The 16,545-nt window shown below is 36.5% G+C and overlaps 1 protein-coding gene across 1 annotated transcript; it reads left to right on the forward strand.

Moving 5' to 3' along the window:
- Positions 1–1,955: 1,955 nt before the first annotated feature.
- Positions 1,956–16,265, forward strand: LOC120469855 (histo-blood group ABO system transferase). Its single transcript, XM_039659098.2, has 6 exons — positions 1,956–3,530; positions 7,297–7,412; positions 8,609–8,641; positions 8,940–8,963; positions 13,424–13,558; positions 14,081–16,265. Exons 2-6 carry the CDS (start codon positions 7,351–7,353, stop codon positions 14,769–14,771), a joined length of 945 nt encoding a protein of 314 aa, XP_039515032.2. The 5' UTR covers positions 1,956–3,530; positions 7,297–7,350; the 3' UTR covers positions 14,772–16,265.
- Positions 16,266–16,545: the final 280 nt, after the last annotated feature.

The following is a 16,545-nucleotide window of genomic DNA, read 5'->3' on the forward strand; positions in this document are numbered from 1 at the left end:
TCTATGAATATTCACAAATCAAAATTAACATTACCGTATGATTTTGTACATTACAGGTCATGTTAACCAAAAGATTTCCATCACTGACTGAATTTTTTTAACAGTGACAGAAAAATCTGAAAGCCGTCGCCTTTTGACAGATTACGCTGTGGGTGATGTAGCCTATTGTAATTTTTAACTGTAACTCTCAACCATTCTAAACCACTGAAACCATAGTTATGGATGTCATATTGCATTTCTGTTAATAGACCCCTTTTCAGTTGGTAAACATGGTGATGTTTTTTTGTGGGCGGAGCTTAGGTGGAGGCAGAAAGATCCCTCTGGCCGCTTCACTAACGCTAGTTAGCAAGTATTGTTAACTTGTTTTTTAACTATGACTGGAGAAAATCCGATTTTATCTTAATGTGTAAGGTCACTCTGTGTCCAGGACCGCGATTGTTATTTCCAAAAGTTATTTACAGAACCAGATTGGCCGACCCGTAGCTGCCTATAGACTCACTCAATGCATGGACGAACTGACAGGATTAACGTTACGTTACCTCGGTTGAGTGGCCTGACTTGTACATCTACCTTACAAAGAAACCGATCATAAAGAGAAACTGAGGGCATATAAATATTTAGATGCCTATAACTATGTTCTGATACAAGACTTGTGTTGTGTGTACGATCTGCAGTTCTGCCGAGCCAGCGCCGAGACGACGACAATGTAAAGAGTGACATTACAGTGCGATTTTAATGTGAATATTTTCTAGAAATAAAAATTCCAGATACAGCATATTCATTTTTCATCAATTCTTGCACCAAACAACACAACAAGATGACATTTAATAATAGTAACAATAATTTAAGCTCCTTATTTTGTAGCCGAATCTGTGCTGGTTGCATTGGCCGCCTCCAGTTTTCACTTTGTTTTGCCTCCAGCTAGCGCCGTGACGTGACGTCGGCGCAAAAGGAGTCTATAGACGAATCCGACGAGCGTTCTGTGTAGGCTGCCATCTTGTGGCGACGCCATTACTGAGCTGTTACACAGGCATATAGACATATGCACCGGTATGTAAACAAACCTCGGTGATAACGCGAACTCACCCTCGATGACAGCTACAGCCAGGCAGAATGACTTGTTGGTTTGATCTGTGACTGCAGTGGCCTCCAGTCACAGATGAAGGTACAAACGATCTTACAGATTAACGTTATTTATGAAAATAGCTTGGCAAGCTAGCTAGGCTAACGTTTGCTAACGAGGAAACTATAAAAAGATCTGTCCATTTGGCAACAATAAATAAATAAGTGAATGAAATCAAATAAACAAATTCATGTTTTTCATTTGTGTCCATTATTTATCTCATTTTCACATTGCAACAGGCAAGGGTAAGGTAACGTTTCAGCTAGAAAGTATGCATAATATCGACCAATTAGTGTTTTTAAACCATGGAAAGAGGTCAATATAACAGCGGGAGAACAATTATGTCACATAACGTTACATTTAGCTCAGGAAAGCCATTTAATGACCATAGCATGTTAATTTAATAGAAAAAATAGCAAGAGAGGAGATTTTGCTGATCACTATATCACATATTTATTATATTTTTTTTACTTATGTCATTAAATAATTGTTATTATACGCGAATGTCCACGTCTTGTACTCGCCCAGGAAATCTGTAAACCGTACGGCACCAGACAGGGGCAGTCGACCCGGGGTATTCACAGTGTTTTCTCTTCAAAATTGAAATTTTACTGCCACCATTGAAACAATTTATAACGGAAACTGTTTACCCACTCGACATTATACAAGGGATAACGTTGTAACGTTAGTGACAGTCGTAAATCGCGGGCTGTTTATTCCAGTGGACGCAAGTTGCAACTAAAACAATAGGAGGCAATGGCGCAACGCTACCCAGCAACAGCTCAGTAATGGCGCCCCGCTTACTTCCGGTAGTTTCGCCGGATTCGTCTATAGATACTCCACATTTTTACACATTGCACCTTTAAGTTACCTCAGAGATCACCCGCAAACCGGATATGCTTATAGGCTACCCATTTTCTGGTTCGAATGCTGGGTGCTTGGCATAACCCCTACTGCGTGCGACTGCAGAATCCGACCCTTTTTGCGAGAGTTTTTTGACCTACATCAGCTTGCCAGGCAATCGGACCACTCTCGGACACATTTCATAGCGGCATGCATCTCACACTGATCACCGGTGATCGGTTCTACGCAGATTTTGCTCATCTCAAACATGATCTCAAACAAGCCTAATACCTTCAGGTCAGAGATTTTCAGATGCCAATATGACAAAAAAGAAAAAAGGGGAATGGGGGGAAAGCCGATAGGCTTGTTCGACTTCATGCAGCTCTGCGCAGGCCGATCGGTGGCTGACTTGAAGCAGTGCATGTCGGTTAGAAATTTTGTCCGACTTGATGCTGACTGTGACGTATGCTATCAAAGTACCGCGATTCAAGAGTAGCTGGAGGACTCGCAGCTTCTCAAGAGCGGATCAGAGCACAAGCTCTGATGACGGACACAGCTGTTCAACGATTCGCCAGATTTACCGCATGACAATGATCTGGTTCTCTTTTAAAATAGGCTTGTTTGAGATGAGCAAAATCTGCGCAGAACCTATCACCGGTGATCAGTGCGAGATGCATGCCGGTTAGAAATGTGTCCGAGTGCGGTCTTCCTTGCTCTGATGTCATGCCGACGTAGGCCTATGTCAAAAAAAATCTCGCGAGCACCTGTCGGATTCTGCAGCCGCGTGCAGTTGCTCTCCACCAACTGCGCTGATCAAAAACACGATGGGAAACGACTTGGTGACGACACAGCTTAATGCTCATTGGTTTAAACAGCCGTGATGTTCTCTTTAAAAATGTTTGATTTTAAAACTGATATCATGTTTTAGGTTTTAAATGCTAAAATGGCTTGCCATAGTACATGGGTGAATAAACTCTCTGACAGTGCCATATGGGTTATTATGTGATGTCATTTTTTATTAAAACAATATATAAAAACACGTCTGTATTAAAGTAAAAAATATTGATAAACACATATTTGGAATTTAATTAAATAACAAGTACTTTGGGTGTCTTGTTCATTATTTTTTTTTTTAAAAAGCAACAGAACTTAAATGACATCCAGTTTATAAGCAACACGTGCACGAGCGTGAATCCCGCGATATCAGACTTTGATCTCTCAGGTGTCTGATCTACATTTCAGGCGAGGCAAGGCGCGTCTCAAACAAGCCTAATGGAGTGGAGTCAACGTTTTTTAATCAGTTTTATTTGGATAAACATGACACAATACAACATCACAACAACATGAAAAGACTGTTAGCCAATTCTCACGCTCTCACGCCACACTCCTCATTTCTCATGCTGAAGTGTCAAGCCTGAAAGAGTTTATCTACAGGTCTATCTGTTGAGGCACCCGCGATAGCCTAGTTTCACCGCATTTTACTAGATAAATATCCTGTAATCTTATCTAGAGCGAGAGTGCATGCGAGACAGGTGTTGAGCTCCGCGCACGATGACAGAAAGAGGTAAGTGAGAGACAACTCTATGTCATTTAACATGTTCCCGGTCCCACAAAATACGTCATCATCTTGTCAGAGTGAAAAATTGGTTCAGGTACTAGAAAGTTGTTTGCTGGTGGCTAGAAACGCGAACATATTATTGAGATGTCGTGTAAGTTCATCAGTTGAATTGTCGAGAAACTAGGCTACATCTCAGCCCAGCCCAGCCCTTCGAAGGTAAGCTATATATGAATGTGTGAAGTTATTTTTAACGATGTGCTGTGATTGTTTTGAAATGAAAGGACGTCTAGTTGTAGCAAGTTAGATCTTGGTCGCAAAATCGTTGCTTAACGCAGTGGCTATACAGTCAACTTTATAATTACCTCTTAGCGTCGCGAAATTCACATGCCGATCAAAACATTGATTCAATTATATAATGTTACAGATAACGAGCAAAGACTGGGTTTCCAGGTCCCCAAAAGATCCAGCACAAAATCGACTGCAAACGCGCTTAGGGATTAAAAATAGAAACCTCAAATTAAAACTTCAAAAATAAGAAACCTCAAAAATAATTTGTTAATATCAGGATTTATCATTTTTAGCAACAATGATCCTATCCCATCTTGTCGTGGTCATCATCCTCAGCACTAGTTTTCTCAATATTATTCTCAAACTGAACAGCCTTTATCTCTCACTAGGGAGCGCGGGGCACAAAGTAACGCGGGGCTTGTTGTAACACGCTTGTTTTAAATACTTACACACACATGCTGGCATGAGGAAACTTGGTGTATTTACAAGTTGCCATTTCAACACTATGGAGAAATAAATGCGCAAAAATTCAGAAATATTTGTAAGATATTACTGAACAGCATAGCAAAATAACATTACTTAAGTTAATTTTTCATCTCTATTTTTTTTTGTTTATTTAAAATTAGACAAATCTGATATCATTTTAATCTCCAATATGTTGTTTAACAGTTGATAGTTATTTAATGCTTTGCAAACTAGCAGAAGACACTAGCAGGGTTTAAACCCCAGTTGTGCAGTTGGGGCATGTTGTAACACTGTGTTACAATGTGACCGTGCCCCTATTAGAAATATGCTATTATATTCAATACTTTTATGAAGTCTATTGAGAAAACATGTAAATAAAGAAGACTGAGAATCAATGTTCAGAAATTATTAATAATTATTTTGTTTTGAACAATGCTGTATATCTTTGTTTTCTGGTGTATTTGTCATCAAACTCAAAAATTATGTTTATTTTTAATTATTAAAAAATGCCATTATTGTATATGAAAAAGTTAATAATTGTATTTTAATAAGAAAATATTTTGGTGTGAATTGTGTATGTTTTTGATTAGATTGCATTTTAAGCTGTCATATTGTGTTACAATGTGCCCCTCACATGTTACAATGTACCCCACCTATGGGGCATGTTGTCACATTTCACTTCCATTCTTTCAGGGTAAATGAAGAAAAAAGTATACACTGTATTAAAAAAAACAAAACCAAATTGTACTAGACATGTGGGAAATTAATGTGGGGGAAAAAAATTACACTCTAAACCCTAAGTAGTAGATTTACACAAACTGAGAGAGTCAAAAAGTGTTTGTGCCCCGCATTATAATCTACTTTAGCCTAGGCCTACTCGTGTTCTGCCATTGACTGAATTAAATGGGAGGAACTAGACCTCCACCTCGCTGGATCTAATGGGCTGGGCTTGAAGGGCTATCAAGCCTGTTAATGTTAGTGTGAGCAGAGAATGTCTAATTGAAGAGAATTGGCACTGGCTGGTTACTTCCGGGTTCTGGACAGGCTGCAGTAACGCGTCTCGGTCCATGTGGGGGCGCTCGCGGTCGAGTGCAGAATGAATGGGAGTCAATGGGGTTTCACCCCCAGAAATCTACTTTTCTCCGGATGTAATTTTTTGTCAAGTAATTTGAAAGTTGCATTCAAAAGGGAGGGCTAAGATAATACACTCAGCTGAAAATTACATTTTTAAGTTCACTTATCTGTTCTAAAAATCCGTTCAAAAATGTGATGACATCACACAATAGCAGAATGCTAGCGTGTTCTGGCCAACAACAGCCTAAGAAATCAAAAGGACATAAGTACTCGTTCATTCGACTTTTGGCCTATAATCTATATTGAACTTGCGAAATCAACAATAAAATCTATTTTTGTTTAACGACAAGCAGGTGAAAGAGACACATTTAGCCGTTTAGCCCCATAGACTCCCATTCATTCTGCACTCGCCCGCGATCATCTCCAGTGGAATTCTAATGGAACTGCAACCAAGGTGATGCACAATGGGGCTAATAGGAAGTGCCACGGCTCTCCGTTAGACGGGCTCTGGTGTGAGCTCAAATGTAATGGACGGAAATGTTTGCTTTGATGCGCAAGATGTTTGCATAGATAATATTGCCTTATTTTTTTCTAATATTTGGCCTGATTATGACTGATTATTTTCAACATGGTCAGTATCGTTTCTGTGACAAACGGCATTATGTAAACGCTTAATAAAAATATTGCTCACACTATACAGGTCCTTCTCAAAAAATTAGCATATTGTGATAGTTCATTATTTTCCATAATGTAATGATAAAAAATTAAACTTTCATATATTTTAGATTCATTGCATACAACTGAAATATTTTAGGTCTTTTATTGTTTTAATACTGATGATTTTGGCATACAGCTCATGAAAACCCAAAATTCCTATCTCAAAAAAGTAGCATATCATGAAGAGGTTCTCTAAACGAGCTATTAACCTAATCATCTGAATCAACTAATTAACTCTAAACACCTGCAAAAGATTCCTGAGGCTTTTAAAAACTGATGGTTCTTCTCACAGATATCCATGCCCATTTAAGTTGCACTTTTAAAAAAGATTGTGAACTTGAGCTGAAAGAGGGGGGTTTCATGACCCTTTAAAGAAAACTTACAAGTACTAACTAGTATTTTTTGAGAGGATACTTCAAAGTGTCCTTTCGTAAACTAAGTATTTTAAACCATCAGTAGGCTACATCTATAAGTTCACTTATAGTATAGTTGCAGTACAAAAGGAAAACTTGTTGTAAACTAGTTGTGTACTCAAAGTTGATTACTTTTACACTTTTGATTACTTTTATACTTTTACACAATATACTTTTATATGCTAAAAACGGGCCAATTTAGTCCCAAGTTGCTTTGAAACAGTACACAGAACCAGTTTATAAACTTTTGCGATAGGTGCCTACTTTTTTACAGTTTACGGTTTTATTTCAACACTTACTCTATACTGCATAAATATAATAACCTTTATTTTCTATAGTGCCTTTAAATGTACATCTCAAAGTGCTGTACAAAAACAATTAAAATAGCAAATATACAACACACAGAGATACATACACAGTAAAAATAAACATAAAAGACAATAAATCAAATAAAAGCTAACCAAAAAAAAAAAAAAAGAGAAGAGTTTTAAGCTAAGGTTTAAAATACCAAAAGATTTGGCTTGCCTGATCACAATAAGTAGAGAATTTAATGAAGAAACATCCCCATCTCCTGTCTATTAATCTCAAACGAGTTGAGGGAACAGTTAAAAGACCAGTTTCCGAAGAATGAAGATCACGTTTTTGATTATATGGAGTGAAGGATGTGGAACAGTCATTGGCTGTTGAATTATGTCTGTTTTTAAGTACTTATAACAGCTTTGTTTGTTAAGGTCCGCCCTAGCCAGGCTTTTGTTTGACATTCAAATCTCTGTCAACAAACTCTTCTTGTCGGATGTTCACTCTCATTTTCACAGTTCAATCCATCAAGTGAATACAGACACCAGACCCAGCTGCATGATACCCCAATAATGCGACGTCAGAGTGTTCATTTCTTCCTTTTTGGCATGTTTGTTGGCTTATCGCTGAGTGGGTATGTAAAATCTTTTTGAATCTATTTACAAAGTGTAATTTTTTTATACTTTGTAGTGAAATTAGTGACTAACACAAATTGACACATTTAGAAATAAGACTTAAAGTATTTTGTACCTTTTTTGTTTTTAACTGCATTTACACACTTTATTTGCTGTAACTAAACGTACAGCATAATACACATAATAATGCACCCGCACCACTACTAAACCTACCCTAAACCTACCCATGGCCATGTGCATCATATGCACTTAAACTCAACAAGTGTGACCATGTTGGCTTGATAGTTGTTATTTGATCACTTGGGTTTTCTATAAACTGGTTTAAGCTCAGATCTCCCTAAACAAACTCACAAAACCAGTAATTCATTACTGAATGCGGAAGTGTTATTCTCAAAGGTAGAAGTAATCATACACGCAGCCAGTGAGGTTATCTCCCTTCCCTCATGTTCCAATGAAACTTTAATGCCTATGTGATTGTGTATTTGGGAAACCAAATGATGGAAAAGACATTCATATGTGTGTTTAATGCAAAATTGTGGATGCTCTTAAATTAAATCTTCAAATAAAACAAATATGCTTTAGAAAGCCAGGTATTACAAGCCAAGAGGTTTGTTTTTCTACTACTGTTGACTTTGAGCTAGTGGGTAATTGTCCATGCCAACTGTCATGCATGTACTGTACGTATGCATGTATGTAGCCTATAAATAATTTCGTCTGAAATATGTGCAATTTTATGTAGAGTAGACTGATGTATGTAGATAAATGGACTCTAAAGTGTACAATATTCATGGAATGTGCCAAAAATGTTAAAGATTTTAAAGGCTCAAGTTGTGTGTCATATTATATTGTTGAACACAAAATCTAAAGACAACACCACAATGGAATGGAAGTCCTTTTTAAAAGAGCCTGTCCTGTTTGATTAGTCATAATTTGCTACTTTTATTTCTCTGCAAGTATTTTATTTATATAGATTTCCTTCTTTCCCAATGTAAGATGAATTAGGAACTGTGCATATAAGGCTAATATCTAGTTTGAGCCCCTGTGATTGACAAACATTTTTGAAGGTTCAGCACCTCCCTCCACATACCATTCACAAGGGAAATTCTTAACCTAAAAACTTCTACTAAAAAGATTGTGAGGGTGTCTACACACATTTCTGAAAGATCTTTGCTTATGTGAATGTCTTCTCTCACAGGCTCATTTTATTGAGTTACACCAGTTGGTTTAGGTAAGTAGCCTTCTGTATATACGTCATGTTTTCAGTCTGAATAAAACAATAATTCGTTTGATTAAATTGTCACATGTAACAGCTTTAGTTCGTACCAGTCCAATTGTGTAAGTCAGACAAACAGAAAACACAATTGTAGCTCGTTTTCGTTGTACGTGTGCCGCAAAATCTTGTTTCATAATTACCATGCCACGTATAAGACTACACAAAACCCTGCCGCTGTAGTTCGATTATGTGTTGTGATAAGGTATTTTGTGTTATACAGTCTATTTCTGTATAATTGTGTTTTGGTTTGCAGAAATCAACAAATGGATGAATTAGGGTAAGTACCCAATGCATGTGCTCACACTCTAAAAACGGCAGGGTTAAAAAATAACCCAACGTTAACCACACCGCTGGGTCACTATTGGATAGAACACGTGCTGGGTTGGTTTGACCCAAGTGCTGGGTTTTACCATTTAACCCATATTCATGGGTCATTTGGTTGACCCAACCAGTGGGTGAAAATAACCCTCTTGTTGTGTTAAATCTTACTCATGTGCTGGGTTATTTCCTGTTTCATTGCCTTATTAAAATTAGTAACAAATATTTGTTATTACGAATGTAAAATAATTATTGTCTCTGTAATACAATAAACCAGAGAGGCCACTGTATATGTGATTTCAATTATTTATTTTTTACATTTTTAATACACTTCTTAAATTTTTTTTGTATACAACTATTACAAATATACAATGTATACTCATTCTAAGGTAAAAACACATTAACATTGCATTAAGTAAGGTCTTTATGCACCACTGAAAACTGGTTTTCTGTTTACAGATCCTCCTAAATATTACACAATGCACCTTTAAAAGTCATTAAGCAACTCATTTGAACTCTTGTACGATTATGATTTCATTTATTAAGATGTGTTGATTTATTAAGTTATATACTTTATTAGTATGATTTATATACTGTGTTTGTCAAGTAAAACAGTTTCTGATCTGGCCAATAATGACCAAGCACATGAAGCAAATTAGGCTATATGCGATTAAATAAGTTAACAAATAAACCACATCTAATAGATAAACTATAAAGCTGGCCGAAAGAGCAATACTGACAACAAAACTAGGTGTAATTGCCAAATAAGTTCATTGCCATTAATATGCAATATTTTAGAAAAGTAAATTGGTAGAATATCCAGTGTAATGAAAACAGTAGGTCAACATAACTACGATGTGTTCTTTAATTCCCGGTCTTATTCTGCCCTCTAGTTATACAAATTGCTGCGCATTCGTTGAATTCTGAATTTTGCATATGCATTTGAAAGCAATTTGTTTGTGGATAGCCGCAACATTTATCAAGTTCAACTGTTCAAGGATAATTGTGCGTGCATTTCGTAATCAATGGGCTATATGCACGCATAAGTTCCGCATTTGACGTAAGGATGCTCGTCCATTTCCGGTTGTGTAGATTAAAGCGGAGGAAAACCGGAGAAAACGGGATTATGGCAGAGTCTTCAATATTTACTGTCCTCCCGTCTTTGAAACGAAACGTACATGCGTTTAGATGTAATTTTATATATAGTTATGTTTATTTAATATAATTTTAAAAAGAAGCATAAACACAACGAGGGGTGTCTGTTTTATCTGTTTTTGTGACTAACGTTTCATTAGTATAATAACCATGGAGTATAAAATTCAATATAAATTCTCGGTATTGCATTGGACTCTATGATCGGCGGAAGTTATCGAGCATCCTTAATCCTTCACCGGAAATAACGCCGTGCATAGAGCCCATATGACAGCCTACTAAAATCAAAGTATAGCCTACTACAAAAAATCAGAGGTGGTAAAAGTACTTAAATTACTCAAGTGATGTTTGAATGGAGGACTTTCTATTTTTACTGGAGTAAAAGTACAAAAGTGTCCGATTTAAAACGTACTTATGTATAGACAGTAAAAAGTAAATATTCAAATTAACTGTAAATATTGGGGTGGTGATGGCGCATTGGATAAGATAAGGTCCACTGTGAGACACCAATGTGTCCCTGAGCAAGACACTTAACCCCTAGTTGCTCCAGAGGCGTGCGACCTCTGACATACATTGCAGTTGTAAGTCACTTTGGATAAAAGCGTCAGCTAAATGAATAAATGTAAATGTATATTAATAATTAAGCAGATCAATTGTTTTGGGAGTGATGTCCAATATTTTATTTGAACAAATGATAACATTAGATACCGCAATTAAGAATTTGTTAGCTAGCTGTTTACAAGGCACGTTTCAATATGAAATCAGTTGGCTAACATTAAACCGACACTAAAGAACTTTTCCTCTGCGGTCCCCCTACAGGTTGGAAGCGGCATAGTCCGTTAGCGCTGTCGCAAATAATTTAGCCTGCAGCATACTGTCACCTGTTTCTGCGGTCAATCTGTGCGTATGGTGGCAAAGAGCTTGCGCGTTCTTTTTTTTCAAAAGAAAAAGTTTTCCGTTGGTTTGGAAAGCCAGTGTAATAAATATTTGAAGCGGGCATTGGGAAATGTATCAGAGTAAAAATAAACTTTGTCTTTAAAATTGTAGTGGAGTAAAAGTGAAAGTAGATGCAGATAAAACATATTCAAGTAAAGTACATATCCCTGAAAAAAAACTACTTAAGTAAAATAACAAAGTATTTTTACTTCATTACTTACCACTACTGCAAAAAATCAGATAAGTCCAGAATATGAACGCAAAGAAACTCTGTTTTACTTGACTTGGCTTGCACTGCCTTTAGCCTACCACTACTGTCTGCAAAGGATTATTATTAATAATATTCTTAATTTAACTGTAATTGTTGCACTGCATTCGTTGAACTCTGAATTTTGCACACATAATTGAAAGCAATTTGTTTGTGGATAGTAGCCTAAAACATATCTGCAATATTTATCAAGCTCACGGATAATTGCGTGTGCATTTCTTAATCAATATGATTCTAAACTCATAATAAAGTATACTACAAAAAAGACCAGAATATGAACGCAAAGTGTTTCATTTGACGTTAAGTATTTTCCTCCCATAGAAACTCATTATAAGAACGCTAAATGTAGATTAATGCACATGTGCCCCTTATGTCGAAATAAAAAGGCTATTTGTGTCGAAATAACTACTTATTTTGTCGAAATAACGAGATACGATTTTGAAATAACCAGATTTTACGTCGAAATAACGAGATAAGTTATCTTTGTTTTTTTTCTCACCTTGCGGTTCAGGGCTTCCTTATACAATATAACTGAAATGCAAGTTAAACTTTTTTATGTGGAGCTATATATATTTTTATTGTAAACATTACCAAATATGGCCAAATGTGAAAAACAAACAAAATGTCTATTTACACATCTAAATAGACATTTAACCAGTCTAAAATAGTCTGAATATAAACACTTCTTATAGGTGTACCAAAAGTGGTTCAGGATAAGACAAAAACATGATTTGGAAAATGGATTCATAATGTTGCTCATTATAAACATTTTGAAAATGTCTTTTTTAAAAAAAAAAAAAATCAATTTTGTTTTGCAAACAGAGATTGCAGCTTTAAATATTCTAAACCTAAATTTCTTTAATAGTTATCAAGGATATAAAACAGTGCAAACGTCTACCCTTATTGAAGTAGAAACACTAAAGTAAAACTTAGGTTGCATGTCAAGGGCCTCTGTGCCTCTCTGGTGGGTCTGAAGACTTTCCTCTTCTCCTGTAGATGGATGGGGGAAGCAGAGTTAGCAGGACCTTCAAAGCTGTCTCCCCTTTAGCAGCTAAACAATATGAACATAATACATAAAGTTGCATTAACATTGAAATAGTATGCTGTATATAACAATTCATATTTCTAACATTTCTGACTTTTCTGCCCTGGTGTTTAAAATGGCGCTGTTGTGAATATAGCAAAAAAGATTATTTCGCTTCAAACATTGAGCACACTTGGTCCATGACCACCGTTTTACAAAAACGATCCTGGTTCTGACATTACAGAAGAAACGCGCAGACTGTGCTGGAACTTACCCCCGTCGCTTCTTCTGTTGAGAATTTCTTAAAGAGTAACTAAACACTTAACCAACTTTTTTTAGTTAATGATCTGTAAGAATGGATCTTTATTAATACCAGTCATTGACTCTTTTGGCATTTGTTTATAAAGTGTTCTATTTCTACAATATATGGTGTAAAAACGTCTTAGTGCTGCCCTCTTCAGGTTGAACGGTGGCTACTGCAGTTGAATTTTCCTATTGGATGTTTGCTGTGGTACGTGACACAGCAGTTGTTGGTGACCGGCAAGTTCCATACAAAGAGATGCGTCTCAGGTGCACGACCCCCTCTGCTGGGCTCTGCCCACTTTTCCAGCATTTTTCAAATATTGCCAGTGGGTGGAGTCAGGCTCTGACCAGGGGTTTAGTTACTCTTTAAATCTCTCAGCAGACTTTCCACACACACAACTCCCTAGACTAATTTCCCCGCAGTTTTTACATAGCCTACTGCGCGTGTACGGTTTTATTCAAAACGCTCTCCTCACTTTTAAATACTAAACGTCCACAATCAATAAGATTTACGTGATGAAATTACAATTTAAACTGCATAAAGGCTGCTGACATAGCTGGTTTACATGTGGCATTTTTTTCAAAAAATTTAACTGGCTAGACTTGACAGAATTCACAGTTTATTACCCTATAGCCTGTGTACTTTCAGAATACAAAATGTTGGAAATATTTACTTGTTTAACGTGTAAACATGCTTGGATATAAATGTGTGTGTGTGTGTGTGTGTAATACACAGTGGGACAGACATTGTTTCTTTGACACCATGGTTGGCCCCAGTTGTTTGGGAGGGAACCTTTGACTCCATTATGGTTGACTCTATCTTCAAACAACAAAACATCACAATAGCGACCACTGTCTTCGCTTTGGGAAAGTAATGAAGTTATTTCTCAAACTCTCCAAATAACTCTTTTTCTCTCTGTCTATCATTTATTAATATTCTTGGGTGACTTTGTGATGTTTTTAGATTTTAGTATGGAAGTATTTTGGGCCAAATCACACCCCATAGTCACATTCTCATGCTGGCTTCCTGTTACAACAACAGGACTAAATTTGTATCACCTTTGTAAAACTCGTTTGAAGTATGATTACATTTACACATAGCCACAAGTAAATGCAGCAACATAGATAACACCATTTGTTCTTCACACAGAGTCAAATCTATGTCTCTGATACTGCATTTTTGTGAGGCAGAATCAGAGAGGTGTAGATTTGAGGTCTCAGATTTTTTTCAGCAGCCATTACTCCAGTCTTCAGCATCACATGGTCTAACAGAAATCATTCTAATATGCTGATTTGATGCTGAAGAAATATTTCTAAAATTATAAATGCTGAAAAAGCATGCACGCATACATTTTTTTATTTTTTCAATATCTGTTCCTCACTCTTTTTTCAGATACACACGTTTCCTCAAAGATTTTCTGGAGTCGGCGGAGGAGCATTACTTTGTTGGATTTCGAGTGCATTACCACTTGTTTACGGATCAACCGAAAGCAGTTCCTGAAGTAAAGATGGGTGAAAATCATCATTTGACAGTTCGGAGGGTTCCGAGTTTGGACCGATGGCAGGACATAAGTATGGGCAGGATGGAAATACTAGAAAAACTAATAAAGAACGAACTGGCCAATGAAGCTGACTATATTTTCTGCCTGGACGTGGATACAAAGTTCTATGGCCGCTGGGGGGCGGAGTCTTTGGGTCGTCTGGTCGGTGTGATACATCCTTGGTTCTTTGATTATCCAAGAGATCAGTTCACATATGAGCGTAGACCAGAGTCTCAGGCATTCATTCCAGCTGGGGAAGGTGATTATTATTACACTGCTGCTGCATTTGGTGGCTCATTGGATGATGTACATAATCTCACCAAAACCTGCTGGGAACAGCTGAAAATTGATGCTGCGAACTCCATCGAGGCGATATGGCACGAGGAGTCTCACTTGAACAAGTATTTTCTTTATAACAAACCCAGTAAACTTCTCTCTCCTGAATATCTGTGGCGGGACATCAGAATCACTTCAGGCCAAGTAAAAAATATTCGCTTCTCTCACGTAGCTAAAAACAATGCAGAAGTTCGTCCAAACTTATAGCAAGTTTTATTTAACATCATGTTTCACAAAAAAAGCATAGTTTCCCTATCCCTTAGGTTGGAGACATAAACCAAGCATTGTGAACGATTTGTAGATTACAAATCTGAGTCAAAAGCACATTAGGGTTCCACAGGGAAATAAGTTTTGAATTTGACTGAATATGATGAATGCCTTTGTTAAATCCTGATTAAATAATGTGGCATAATATTTTTCAGATGTCTGATCGATAAATTAATAAAGATGCTATGTGTGTAATTTAATGTTCTTGTGAGCTGTGGGTTCGTAATGACTAGATACTATAAATAAAACATCTAATAATATTTCAGGCTACATTGCAAATCATATTACTAAGTTTCCTAGCAAGAAAATATCTTAACATTCTTAAAACACAATGCATTTACCAGAGAAGCAAATGGCATAAAATATTAATTCTTGCTTTTTTGCATTTTATCTTGGTCTATTTGCAGATATTTTTGTCCCCTACTTGTTTTAAACATAAACTTAATTTAAAACATAAACTCTTTGAGGTGGACCCCATAGACCTCCATTATATGACTGACAACAACGGTTTGACCTAAAAATATCAAAATTGAAAATACTGTGGAAACAAAGACACCTACATCTTGGATGTCCTTGAGGTAAGCTAAAACATATCAAAAATGTATTTCAAAGTGAACTATCCCTTTAACGTTGCGTTCAGAACTGAGGTGAAGACGCTGACGGGTGCATAGAATTTATGCTATTGGACATGGTGACAATGAAATAGGGGCTTATCAATAATTTCGAGCAATATTGTATCTATCTCCTTATTAACAAAGTTTAATTTGATTAATAAGCTTGTTGGCTTGCAACTCAGCCTTTCAAAAACAGGCCTTCAATTGGCACAAGGCTGATTTTCCTATTTTCAACTAGGCTATATACCTCATGCCATACTTTTTTGTATTTACAATGCAAGAGCAAAAGCATGAAAAAGAGCAATTTCCCCAAATCTAGCAGGAGAGGGCGCTGTCGACTGCAGAGTGAATTTACAGGTCAAATTTGTAAATAACATTACATCGTGCTGATTTCCTCCCGACTGCATTTCCACGTCAGAAATATCAGATAGGGCCTATATTAGATCTGACCCTGGACCCCAAATCTCTGTCAGAAGAAGATACAAGCCTTTAATAAGCCTGAAAGTTTGACTGAGGAAGCTGGGTATAAGAGCAGAAGCAGGAGACGACGTGATAATAGTAAAAAGAGCAGAGTTTATTTAATAATCTTGTTGCGTATAGCCAGGTTTCAATGCTCAGACTTCGTCTGAATGTCCCAGTGCTCATGCTCAGACAAAGTCTGACCAGTACAAAACCAACAAGTGTTATTAGACCTATAAAACAGCAAAACAATGGAATGTTAGGCTACTGCTGCACTCACAACATCGTCCTGTGAAATGAAGACATTCCCTTATCTCGAACTCATAAAGACAAACATACAATCCTATAAAGAAGAAAATAATAGACAACGTTGCTAATAAAGAATTTTTATTGGTTTTTAAATGGTTTTATTGTTTTATTTTATTTTATTTTTTATTTTTTTGTTTTTAATTTTTATACAGATGTTTTTTTGGTCGTTTTCCTACGCACTTATCACCTATTTTTGTATTGATTTAAACCGCTAATGAAATTTATTGTAGTTTAAATACAGATAAAGCTTTTTTTAAATTTTATTATATTTATTTATTTATTTATTTTTTAATAGTAGATGTCATAATTTTCCCACTGCCTTTGATATTCCA

The sequence above is a fragment of the Pimephales promelas genome, chromosome 4, assembly GCF_988280905.1.
Source record: "Pimephales promelas chromosome 4, fPimPro1.hap1.1, whole genome shotgun sequence".
NCBI lineage: Eukaryota > Metazoa > Chordata > Actinopteri > Cypriniformes > Leuciscidae > Pimephales > Pimephales promelas.